Source organism: Grammomys surdaster, unplaced genomic scaffold, assembly GCF_004785775.1.
Source record: "Grammomys surdaster isolate TR1022 unplaced genomic scaffold, NIH_TR_1.0 126531, whole genome shotgun sequence".
Taxonomy (NCBI): Eukaryota; Metazoa; Chordata; class Mammalia; order Rodentia; family Muridae; genus Grammomys; species Grammomys surdaster.
In genome coordinates, this window is record NW_021621323.1 from 17,570,192 (window position 1) to 17,583,039 (window position 12,848).

At 41.0% G+C, this 12,848-nt stretch overlaps 1 protein-coding gene across 1 annotated transcript in view; it reads right to left on the bottom strand.

Moving 5' to 3' along the window:
* Positions 1–12,848, bottom strand: part of Pde5a (phosphodiesterase 5A) — a 129,893-nt gene that overhangs the window by 43,835 nt on the left and 73,210 nt on the right. Inside the window, exons 10-11 of the mRNA XM_028760384.1 lie at positions 5,589–5,764; positions 4,272–4,331 (exon numbers count right to left, since the gene is read on the bottom strand). Coding sequence (XP_028616217.1) covers positions 4,272–4,331; positions 5,589–5,764 — 236 coding nt within the window. The remainder of the gene's footprint in view (positions 1–4,271; positions 4,332–5,588; positions 5,765–12,848) is intronic.

Here is a 12,848-nt window from a genome sequence, read left to right on the forward strand (position 1 = left end):
AGAGAGAGAGAGAGAGAGAGAGAGAGAGAGAGAGAGAGAGAGAGAGAAAGCTCTGAACATACTTTTGGTTCAAACCATGATTAGAAAACAAGAGAATGTATGAACAGTAGAATTGGATAGAGACAAACTCCAGTTGCCTCTTCAGCAGGCTGATGAACTGAAAGCCTTGTTGAGATCCGAGCTGCTGCCTCTCCCAGGTCTAAGTCAGAACACTGATTATGAGGAAGTGGGGCACCAAGAGATGGAATGGAGACACAAGCATAGCTTCATAGGTACAAATCTTTCAGAAAAGAGTACCTTTATCATTTCAAAATGCCTGAGTTCTCTCATAGTCAAAGTTATTATCATTGTGATTATATTATATAATATAGTCATATATTATAAACATTATATATATATATATATATATATATATATATATATATATATATGTATATGTATATATACATACACACATACATACACATACATATCTGTACACAAATACACCCTTGGTATAGTTGATGAACCTAATACAGTACCTGCATAGACTAGGAGGGAAAGACTAGGGTTTTAAATTCACCAACCACTTGATCAGTTTTCTATACCTTGCAGGCATATTTCCTATGAACTTAGCTTACAAACCACTGGAATACAAATGTCAGTATTAGTAAGGAACCACAGTGCTATAGGAACAACACACCCTTGTATACATGGCTGATTCTCTTGTAGGTCTCCTAGTCATCTTACTTCCTCTGGAAAAATTAAAATTACAGTTGGATTTTCATTTGCTTTCATTTGCATCATGAATACTGCATGTAGAATTCTAAACATCAGTGTCAGTTTGTCTGCGTATCAATAAGCTTGATGTTTTCATGCTCAAGGACACTGGGAATTCAGAAAGAACTGGCCTGAGTATTTACTTGTGTGCAGTCATGGTAGAAACTCACTTGGAATAGTCCATTTTAGGTTATCTTCAACAAGTAGAGAACTAGTTACAGTTTATAAACTGATTTTAATTTAGTCTTAAAACACAAGATCAATTCCCCCCTCCGGAAGTTTTCTACCTACCTCTGTGTATAATTTCTGAGGTGCTTATTATAGTATAGGACCTGTGAAACAAAGTTGCTACATGACAGAGCCACAGGGATCTCAACATGGCTACAACTACCAACAGTAACTAGAAGTCCATGGAGACACAGGCACCGGGAACACTAGCTACTGCAACCCTGCAGGGTAAGCTCCCTTTCTCCTCTTTTATAGATGAAGCGAGGCACAGAGATGTCATATTTGCTTGAGACTATAATAACCCCGTAAGAAGTCTGGACCTATCAACAGTTAAAAACTGTTTCATATATTTTTATATTTATCATATTTCTCAAGTGTGTTGTTTCTGTGAAAACCATTAAGCATGTGAGCATGGAAAAATAATACACTTTGGTAGAATAAATGTTATAATCATCTAAAAATTATTAAGTTTCTTGGTTTTGGTGAAGGCTTCTTTAAAAAGATTCTATTTCACCTGTGGTTTGGAATGTCTCAGACATTTAGTTCTCTCTCAGCAGAAACTAAAGATATGGGCACAGGCCTATACAATCTGTTTGATTGTGTGTTTTATATACATGTACATATGCATATACAGTAAAATTGATAGATATCAGGATATTCGATCTGCCTTAGATTTTAAATCTCAGCTCTAAAGCCCAAAATAAACAGAAACAACTGTTGACAGCCAACTGTTGCTGAAAGGTTCCTCATCCACACACAAGACATTATTAATACAAGTCTGAGAAGACAGGCAGCTTCCAAACTTGATCATCCAGAAAATCTCAACTCGTCTCAATTAGCATTAATGTTTTATAAAGTCCTTTTGTTTGATTTCTCTTTGATAGAAAGTCAATAAAAATGCCTAAAAGAATTTCAGAGTAGTTCTCATTTGAAGAGGTATATATTTAAGATCTATTCTGGTATCTTTCCTTAATAGGGTTATTTACTTTTATTTTATGTGTATAAGTGTTTGCCTATATTTGTAAATGTGTATTATTTGTGTGCTCAGAACCTGAAAAGGCCAGAAGAGGGCACTGGATCCCTGAAACTAAAGTTATAGATGGTTGAAAGCTACCACAAGGGTACTGAGAACCAAACCCAGGTCCTTCGCAAGAAAAGCTAATGTTCGCAACTGGTAAGTCATCTTTCTACCCTGTATTCTAGTATCTTAATTAACTTTTTAAAACCATGATCATGTGACTGGGCTTTTTTATTGCTTTCTCAGAAACCTGTGACTAGGGATCATCAGAAAGATGACAATGGGCTCAGTTGAAAGGCCTTGTCTTAATACCCAATGCTAATCCAAGAGAAGGCCAGACTGAAATGGGATTAAAAAAAATATCAAATTAAGCCAAAAGTTAAAAAAAAAGAAGAAGAAAGAAAACAGTGTGTTTGAGTTTCGTATCAATTACCTCATTATGACTAGGGAATTTCTCTGGATACAGGATTACACGTTTGGTACAAATATTATTTAAGAGCAAAATTTCAAAAAAAAAAAAAAACCGACAGCTCTTGAATTTATTTTACAGTTAGAATGGAGATGAACAAGCAAACACATAGCAAAGACAGTGATTTGGGGACATCCCGGGTGACACAGACACCTGGGTAGCTGGAGCTGAAAAGAATTTTTATTTGGTTGACATGAAACTAGAATTGAAATCAGTTGCTGAATTCCAACCAATTTAAATAAATTACTTGACCTACAAAAGATGCAACCCTCTTCTCCAGCGCAGCCGGCAGACATTTATTTTTCCAAATGGAAGAACAGATGGTTCTGAACAATATGCAGTGTGGCAATTTCCAGCTATTCCACGGTGTTTTTCTCTTGCTAAAATTATAAGCATAATTGAGGGGAAAAAAAACCAAGCTCGGACTTTTGTGAAGGACTCTCCTACTTCTGAAGTGTAAAACGGAGTTTAATATGCCCCAGTGATGGTTTTAGCATTGTCTTTAGAAATTCCTGCATTCGCTCTTTGGGTTTACACGACACACAGCAGGGTGCTACTCCGCCTTTACCTTAGCATTAAGTTCTAACTTGCAGGGCTTGAAAGCACAGAACCATTTCCTGTTCCCAGTGCACATCGAATTGAAATCTAGATCTTGTTGGTGAACTAGGCAATGTGCCAGTTAACTTGGGTGAGGTAGCTCACACCTATACTTCTAGGATCTGGGAAGCTGAGGCAAGTGGAATTTCGGGAGTTCACGTGAGTTCCAGGCCATCCTGAGCTAGTGCATGTGAGACCCTGGCTCTGGTCTCAAAAAAAAAAACAAAAAAACAAAAAAAACAAAAACAAAATCTCAAGCCCAAGGCAAACGATACTTTAAACTCAATACCTCGGTAAACTCTGTGTGACCGGTCAGATAAAATGACCTAATGACTCTCTTGCTGTCCTTGCTAGATGACTCATGTTCCTAATCACAAGTTAGCTTGTCTCCTTCTACTGGCATGGCCTTCTGAACTTGAAGTTCTTTGGCTTTTCTAGGCACCAGGGTGGTCTCCACAACCCAGCTGGAGTTTCTATGACAACGAGTTGATAAAGCATGAGAAAGTTATTTTCTGGTGAGCTATGGTGTCCATAACAATGGAAGAGAATTTCTATGACCAGTTCAAGCTTCCCACTCCTGTGCACAATCCTTGTCTCCTCACAGCAACAATGTACAGTCAGAGTACTGCAAGCGTGTTAAGTGTGCATTATTAAGTGCAAGTGCTTCAGATTTACACATACCACTACCAAAGTGTACCAAAGTGTTCCCAACCAAGATCCAGAATACCTGGCATGTGTGCTCACACGTCTGCCTGCTTTCCCCTCACGGCATCCTGAATAATGACATGACTCCAGTAACTAACCTTATCTGATCCTGATTTCAAACACCCTCCCATAAACCACATGGTCAGAGATCAGACCGCTGTCTGTTCTCGACGAGCTGGTTACTGTTGACAACCAACCACCTGTAACCACCCATCTCAATCTCCCCAGTACATGAAAACAGTTAATTTTGGTGAAATAGAAGATGTGAAGTCTGTACCAAGCACTGGGACAAAAGTCAGGCTAAGATTAATAGCATGACAAAGTCAACATAGACCATTGGTGCTTTGTATGATCAGTGACTTTGTGCCCTAGTACGAAGGTACAGTTGATCAACATAAATAATTTCTGTATCCATCTAAATATTTACCACTAGTAAAAGCACTTGTATATTAATTATATGGCTACAGTCAGTGAGTTTCCAAAGAAGAGAATTACCGCTAAAGCCTGGAGCTCTCTTGTTTCTTCTTCCGCCGCTGATGCATGATAGGACAGGACCTGTGGGTAAAACAGGAACTCAGGTTACTCAGGCAGGATGACTGATGCGCAGGGAACATCCGGCTGGAATCCTGCTCCAACTTGTGAGAGAAGTAACTAGGATGTCTCACTGCCAACTCTCAGTTATGGCTTTCATCAACACAGTGAACTTCCATTCAGGGTCCATTGCGTGTTTCTGAAGTTACACTCCTTAATTTTTAAGGGGAATCCTAAAACTTTCATTCTGACACTGTTGATATAACAAACACATTATTTATAAGCCACTCTAGAAAGGATCACTGGCTCACACACAGCAGCAAGTTTATTTTGAACTGTTTTTTTCAGAAACGGACTTGCCAGAGTTTTACTGGTGAAACTATTGGGAAACAAGTTCCTATTTGGGGAAAAAAAAAGTGGTTTAGAAATGGTTCTCAGGTGAAACCTGTAATAACTATCCAATTCTCTCTGTAATGTACAGTCACACAGGTTTAAAGATGCTCTTAGAGTCTACAAGCCGAGGAGAGAGAAGGTAAAGCAACCTCTGAAAACACTGGGTGTTAAGCTCATGGAAGGACCCAGTGCTTCCTCATGGGCTGGACTTACTTTAAACCTTCTAATGAGATAAGAATCATAATTCTCATTTTCAAAAAGGGTAACTTCTAAGCAATGTGGAGCAATTTTAGAAATGTCCTTTAAACCAGAGATGTGGTTGTACTGAAAGGTTTATTTTATACTTAAATAAAAAAATGTAAGGTTCTAGTCCACAGAGGTGATAATATTTGCAGCTTCTCCAGAAAAGCAGCTGGATCAGAAGAGTCAGAAGGCAAAGTCCCCAAACAGTGAGTGGGAGACATCTGCTTCCTCCATTTACTGATTTTCCTTTATTAAATTTTCCTTTTCCTTACTTTCAATTCTCCAACATTGGTAGGGGATTTTTTAAAAAGCTTTTTTTTTTAAAAAAAAAATAGATATCCTCATAGAGAGACGCAAGAGGGAGATAAACAGGGAAGAGACAGCCTCAGGGATGGCAGGTATCCCCAAGAATGGTCTACAGAAGGCAAACACTGCTTTATGCAGAAAAAGCAGGGGATGTACCAGAGTCTTGGTTTGGTCATATGAGCCTTGGAAAGAGTCTAAATATTTGGAATCTACTTTCTTTAGCTTTGAAATAACCATGCGGACATCATCATGAGAACCGCATGTTTTCATCCTATGAGTGTTGGGAGGAGACGCTAAGCATGTGCCTGGGCAGAGCAAATCCCACAGGCTCTGTCCCACCTCTAATGTCACCATCTGCTTGGCCATGGCTCTCTCCACCGCTTCGTACATCTGTGTGTTCTGGATCCCCAAGCCACAGAAGATGACAAAAGCTTCCAGGAATTGTTCATCATTTTGGTTGAAAGCTTTAATCTTGCCGGTATTCTCCTCCATCTTATTAACAAGTTGGCAAACACCTATAGCAAGAAATTAAGCACATATGATCGTCAGTCACCATAGCTCCGATCGACCCCAATAGTCATACCCAAAGACTGCCTTACTGCTTTCTCTTAGAGATGCCTGGCGTCTCCAAGTAAAAACACAGACCTCTCAAACAAACCTAGGAGAGTAACCCAGATTCATTTATACTAGCGTTAGTTTCGCACACCCCTGAATGTATATCATCTATGATTTAAAAAGAAAATTCCTAGAGAACTATTTTCCTCCAGATTGGTCATGAATTTTAGATCAGTTCAGTCCCCAAAGACAATTTGTCCTTCGGAAACTAATTGGATTTTTGTACATGTGCCAAGAGGGCAGTTTTGATGCAGATTAGAGTTTTGGGTCACACAGTCTGCCTTCCTTTACTGAGAAATCAGAGTTTAGAAATGCAATTACATACAGAATAGAAGGCAGAAAATAGGCAGCTCACACCGGCAGCTTCAAATTTCAAATATATGCTCAAGTATTCAAGATAATCAACGAGAAGTAATCACAGCTACAACCACTATTTCAGATAGAAAAGCACTTAGTCCCTAAAGAATATCATAATCTCTCCTTGTAGGTCAGCCATGAAGTTGGACAAGAACAGAGGATTACCCTAATGTGATGATAATCTTTACTCAGCCAGTGTAGCTCTGGGATTCTGTGTCTACAGAATGAGGTTTCTATACAAGGCGTTGGGATACATGGCCTACCATTGAGTAAAATGTGTTAACTTTTATCACTTTGTCTCTAAATACAAGACTTCCCATATGTGTCCACTGTGGGATGGGTACTGAGTTGGGTACTTGAGTAGACATACACTCACTGGTCCTCAAGATTTTCTTTGTGAGGGTAGTGGGACCATTATAGGAATGAGGAAACGGCTGCTACATTTACTCACAGCTACCTAGCACTCACGTGAGTCTAAAATCAACCTCTCTGCCTTGGCCTACACCTAGCTCTTTCACTGCGCACGCTCAGAGCTCCGTTCACTGCGCATGCGCATTAGTATGCACTGCTCAAACCGCACGTCAATCGCTCACACCTTTGCCATGGACTTTCCATCTACCTGGTGCCTGCACTGCCGTCCCGTGCTCTCCTGCCTGTCTCCCAGGTGAAGCCTACATCTCCTTCAAAAAGAGGCCCTCAGCCTCGCAGCTCAGACAGGGCAGGCATTTCTCTTCCTTGTGTTAACAGTAACACTGGTAAGGACAGATTCCACTTCTGTTTCTTTCTTGGCTTTAAGTGTGCTGGGCTTAGCAATCCCCTCCCCACAATCCCACTTTCTCAGCTAGCAAAATCCTGGCAGACAGTAAGAATTTAAGAAAAAAAAAATGTAGAGTTAATGAAAAGATTCAGGACCCCAGCTCTGACCCGAGGTACTTTCCCACGGAGATTATATCAACTATTAGCCCTTATTTTTCCTGGAACACAAAGGATTTTCATGGTCTGTGTCTGATTACATATTAATTCATTTTGTCACCATGGTTGCACTCTGTTTTAACAAATGATCTGGATTCTGCTTTTCATTTGTGTTTGTCTATGTAATACTTATATCTGCAAGCTTTCCTATCTGCATGTAGTGCTGCAGGGACCACATTTCCAACACTATTCTATTAGAAAGCAAGACTTCAAACGAGACATAAAGACTGTGGACCATGCGAGCAAAAAGCCATACATAACACATCACCCAACATTCATTATCTTAACAACACACATCCCATTTTTGGTAAAACACACACACACACACACACACACACGCACACACACACGCACACACACGCACACACACACGCACACACGCACACACGCACACACACAGGGGCTACGTCCCCCTTGTCTTTGAGGCTCGTCACATTGTTACTATGGGACTGTTTACGGAGGCTCTGGCTGTCTCCCAGTTGGAATTTTCCTGCAACTCATTTGTTTCAGACTCTCTTGCTCAGATCACAGAGGAAGTGTCTTTCAGTTTTTGCACAAGTTGTCTTATCCACGGTGGTTGTTGCTCAGAAATAAGACTTTTAGATTACCTCGTAGCAATCCCTGCGGGCATACGACAGAAAGTGTGACAGAGGGCTCGGGGCGTGCACATCAGGCAATTTGCTAAGCTATGCCCTAATTAAGTCTGTTACATAGTAATTCAAATCTGTCCTGGCTAAAATTCGCTGAACAAATATGTTAAGAGGTAATCATGGATCTGGAGACGTAGTGCAATGGTGATCTGCAAAGCTCCGGACAAAAAGAAAAAAAAAAAAGGAGTATTAAATTCTACCTCTGGAATTGCTCACAAATCATTTAAATGGAATGCCAAATGAATATTAAGTCTGCTGTATCCACAGCCCAGTGCAGAACAGATAAAATGCATCTGTGTTACAAGCCACCACTACAGGTGCAGAAATACAGACTTAAGCTCCAGGGCAAGAAAAGGGTACTGAAGACAAACAGCAATTTAAGCATATAATTAAATTCTCTCTCAAAAGTGGGCCGGGCAAGCATTCATGCTTATCCCACTGATCACATTAAATCCCTTAGAAAATTTAATTATAGCGAGCAAAAATCCATGGGAAGGTTTATAAGAAACAAATGGAGTTCTTCTTAGAGAGAATTTAAGGCTTGGGCACATATATAGTTTAAATTTTCACCATTTCCTCACAAATGACCCATGAGAAGAACTAGACAAGGCAGCGATGGAGTGTGAGCTGTTAAGACTGCTTCACGCGTAGCAATAAATAAGGTAAAATAATACCCAAGACTCTATTAGGAGGAAGATGAAGCAATAATAAAACCAAATGGCAGGCAAATTATCTCTGTGTCCTGATATTAAGGGGTATGGAGCGTTTACTCAGCATCGGCGTGTGTGGCCACTGCCATTGTAAGAGCCGACCACAACCAAGCACCTCTGGAAACCACACAGAGGATGGTTCTGAACCCCTGCTGCTGCGGCCCTTTCTGTAATTCTGGGACTCACCGTCTGCTTCCAACCTCCTAGCTGTTCCAAAAAAACAGGGTTAAGGCATATATACTTTTCGAGAGCAGCAGAGTCTCTCTGCCGTAAGTGTGAACATAAAAATTAGCATCTAGCCTTCAAATACCTTAACGCTAATCTTAAGAAAAAATGAATTTTGCTCATTTTCGGAGGAGGGGGGGAAAGAGGTGCAATAATCTCAGTCAGGAAGTTTTTTAAATAGATAACGAGATTTAATCTTGTAAAGGGTGTTTGTGCTTGTTTTTGTCAATAATCTTAATTTGGGGAATGTCTCTCTATACAAAAATATTTAATTTTTCAGGTAATCAAAAGAATCATCTCCTCAATAGGCAACTGACTCCTGGCACTGAGTATTTTATTTGCAAGCCTATGGTGTCTCACAGGGGGCAGTGTCACCCATGAGAGGTCATTCTATTTTATGTCCATGTGAACTTCTGCAGCAGCAGATTCATGTTGCTTTTCCCTCTCCATGCCCCCTCCATGACCCTGCCCTTCAATCCTGCACCCCATGTGACTCACTCTGTTCCTTCTTCCCCCTTCATAACACTACACTTCCTTAAGAGTCAATTTTTAAGGGTGGAGCTCTTCATAGGTTGATCACAGTCCCGAGAATGGCCCCACACTCATTAGTATTGGGGCAGCACAAATTGGACTACATAGGTTTAAAAAGACAGAAAGGAGACAAGTTGGGTGGGTAGGGAGGCAGGGATGGATCTGCGAGAAGCTAGGGTGAATATGATCTAAATACATTGTATGTCGTTCTCAAAATTAATAAAAATATTTTAAAAGAATCATTTTGCAGGGTGTGGTGTCATGGGCTTTTAATGCCAGCATTTGGTAGGCAGATCTCAATGAATTCAAAAGTATCAAATTCCATGCCAGCCAGGACTTCAAAGTAAGTCCATGTCTCAAAGACCAGTCAACCCCCACCCTGCACCCACTATATCTACAAATGAAGAGAAAACACTCGATATGTGTCTGAGTCTGGACTGGTTCACCCAGAATCGGTGCCAAGAATGGGCTATGTCTTTTGGAGTTCTTGGCCAGTGAGGTCCCATAGACCCCCAAACATTAAAGACTATTGCTAACACTCTTCGTTACGCTTAAGATGCCGAAGACACCACATACTGGAATCGGAGCTGGTACCAACCTGGAAGCTTCATCTCTCTTGTTGGCTTTAAGAGCGCTATGTATAACACCAGAGAGAAAAGTAATCACCAGCCTGAGTCAGTCATGAACCTTATGAGCCACAGAAACAGTTGGCCTGGCAAGACGTGTTGTTCATTGGTCCAATCGTTGGCAGTAACCAACTACTTTCCAACTGGACTTGAGACCTGCCACACAAACTGAAACCTACACTTACCACCATCACTGAGACTAGAATTCATGTCTAGAAAGGTCAAAGACCCTAAAGGAGAAACCACTGGGTAGAATATTAAACTGACCAACAACTTATCATTATAGTCATAGCCTAGTGAATCTGTCAATTCTCATCAGAGAAGATTCTTTTTGAAGTAGATGGTAATTGATACACCTGTTCAACATGTAGGAAATAAGAGCCTGAAAAAGGTGCGGCTCTGAACGGAACATTTATAGTATATACCCAAGGCTCAGGGATCATTGTAAAAGAAGGGGAGGAAAGACTGTAAGCCATAGACAGTGAATGTCTAGAAAGAAACAGTGTCGTCTGACCACAAGGCAGTTGAACATATGAATTCAATTCACGGCAGTTGTGAATGTACAAGACCTGCATTGACTCGAGCCAGACAGAGTCTCAACATCGGGAGAGGAGGTGGGTATAATGTCATATATACCATGTAATATATAACATATAAATATATATTTTAAAATATAAAAGATATATTAACACCCCCCCCCCAAATATGATTTGAAATTGGTATGGAGACTAGAGATCAAAATTCCTGGAAAGAATACTATGGAGAAAAGGTAATATTCAGCTTTATCAACAGGGCAAACAACTAGTTGACATGAATGAATGAATGCTAATTGAGAAAAAAATGTTCCTGGGCAGTGGTGGGAACATTCTGTATTAGGCAGAGCATACACAAACATTAGTTGATAGGGTATAATACTTTGGGGAATAAAGTTAATGATACAACATGCTCTGAACTGGTCTAATGCTTGTAATTTTATCTAAATGTCAGTAATGAAAACCAATGAAGAGGAAGGAAGAAGATTACAGAAGGACACACGGGGTGGCCTGTTTGTCTGTGTGTAACTCTGTGGGGATTCTCTATTAGAATGCCATATGGGGATCTGGTCTGTGACATGCAAGACGAATTATCCACAGCCATGATCTTTTCCCCACGGCTCCCATGGAAATCTAAGTATGTGCAGGATTCCACCTCCCAGCTTTGACACACTTATAAAACAGCAGGGTACACTGGGAAATTTCCATTTCACACTCGCAGTAGACTTGAGTACCTTGTCTGTTCCACAAACTCACACAGAAACTCTTTCTTAAAAAAAGAATTTTCTCTTTTTAAAGGCACTTGCCGCCATTTGCTCCTGCTTCTCAGCAGGATGTGAAAGCACATGCCCAATTATCCATATTCTTTGGTTTTGACTTTTGTTTTTTGAGACAGCGTCTGTCTGTAATGCAGCCCTGCCTGTCCTGGACCTTGCTATATAGACCTCAAACTCACCATGCTTGGCTTGAGTCTTCTCATTCTAAGTTTTTTTTAAAAATGCTCATTTTTCAGAAACAGACACAAGATCAAAAAGTGAACTTTGACAGATCTATAAAGTTACTGAGTGCTCCTTAATCCTTTACATGAGAGTGAAGCAACGGGCTTATGAAGTCCTTTCCCAGGCCTGAGCTCTGTAACCAGCTATGCTTAAAGTGCAGGAGTGCCAGACACATCCCTCCCTCAGAAGCCCCGATTCCCAACTATCATTTCACAGAGACACTGCTGAGGTACAGCAGACTTGCAGGCTCTCCTTCTTTCTTATGACAACGTATTAGTAAATGACACCTCCCCACGGGAGCTCAATTTCACACTCTCAAAGGCAGCTTATGGTAGTTTCTTCTAGTTACATGAAAAACATCTTCTAAAAAGCATAACAAACTGTAGTTTCCCCATTGGTGTCCTAGCAAGTAAAATTTTACAACATAACGTTTGTTGCTTATTTTGGAGCTTGGTGGGCGATGATGTTGACAGATGGGCTTGCATGTTCATTGGCTTCTGATCTTTTTGTCTGAGCCCAGAAGAGTACTGTGTATAACACAGTACAGCAAGGAGTAGCCTACAAGCTTCTAGGGGTGTATGTAGGGTCTGACCCCGAGCCTGACAGGTGCAGGACCTACAATGGCATGCTGGTGACAGAGGATGGCAAGACTGGTGAAAAAGACCAGAACGGACAAGAAACATAACTTTAGAACCCAAATGTGAATTGGCAAAGCAACCGGCTCCCTTCCTACAATCTATGTTGAAAGGAAAATCAAATAAAGGAAATCAGATTAGTGGGTCTGGAATCAGAACAAGGGAGAGAAGCTCATGGAATGTTAAATGGCTTCCTAGCAAAGGAATCAGAGTTGTGTCCAACTTAGATAGGCACTTTCAACATTTATAACACACACACAAACATGCGTAAGCACATGCACACACACGCTAGCACACCTACCTACCTACCTGCTTCCATGTTAAATAATAATACCTCTTTTTTCTTGCAACCTGAAAGCTACGCAGATTTTTAAACGTAGATTTATACATAAGTGATGTTCTATTAGGGTTTCAGAGTCAAATTTTAATCTTTAGAAGTTAGTTATCGGACTTCCGGTTTGGGCCCGAGCATAGAGTAGGTCGCAGGCGGCAGCTCCGTACTCAACCCCAGAAAACCGAGAGAAACAGGGACTCCCAGGAGCTTGAACTCACGCAGCATCCCAGGTAAGGTAAAAGCAACACTCTCCCCAAACAAGGAGCAACCGGGACCCACTGGGACCCAGGAATTCGCTCCTGGCCCGGGGCGGGCTCCATCCGGTTTGGGCCCGAGCACTCACAGATCCCGGGAGGCAGCTCTGCTCCCAATCTCGCAGATTCCAGAGGAAGCGGGGCTCGCAGGACCTCTGT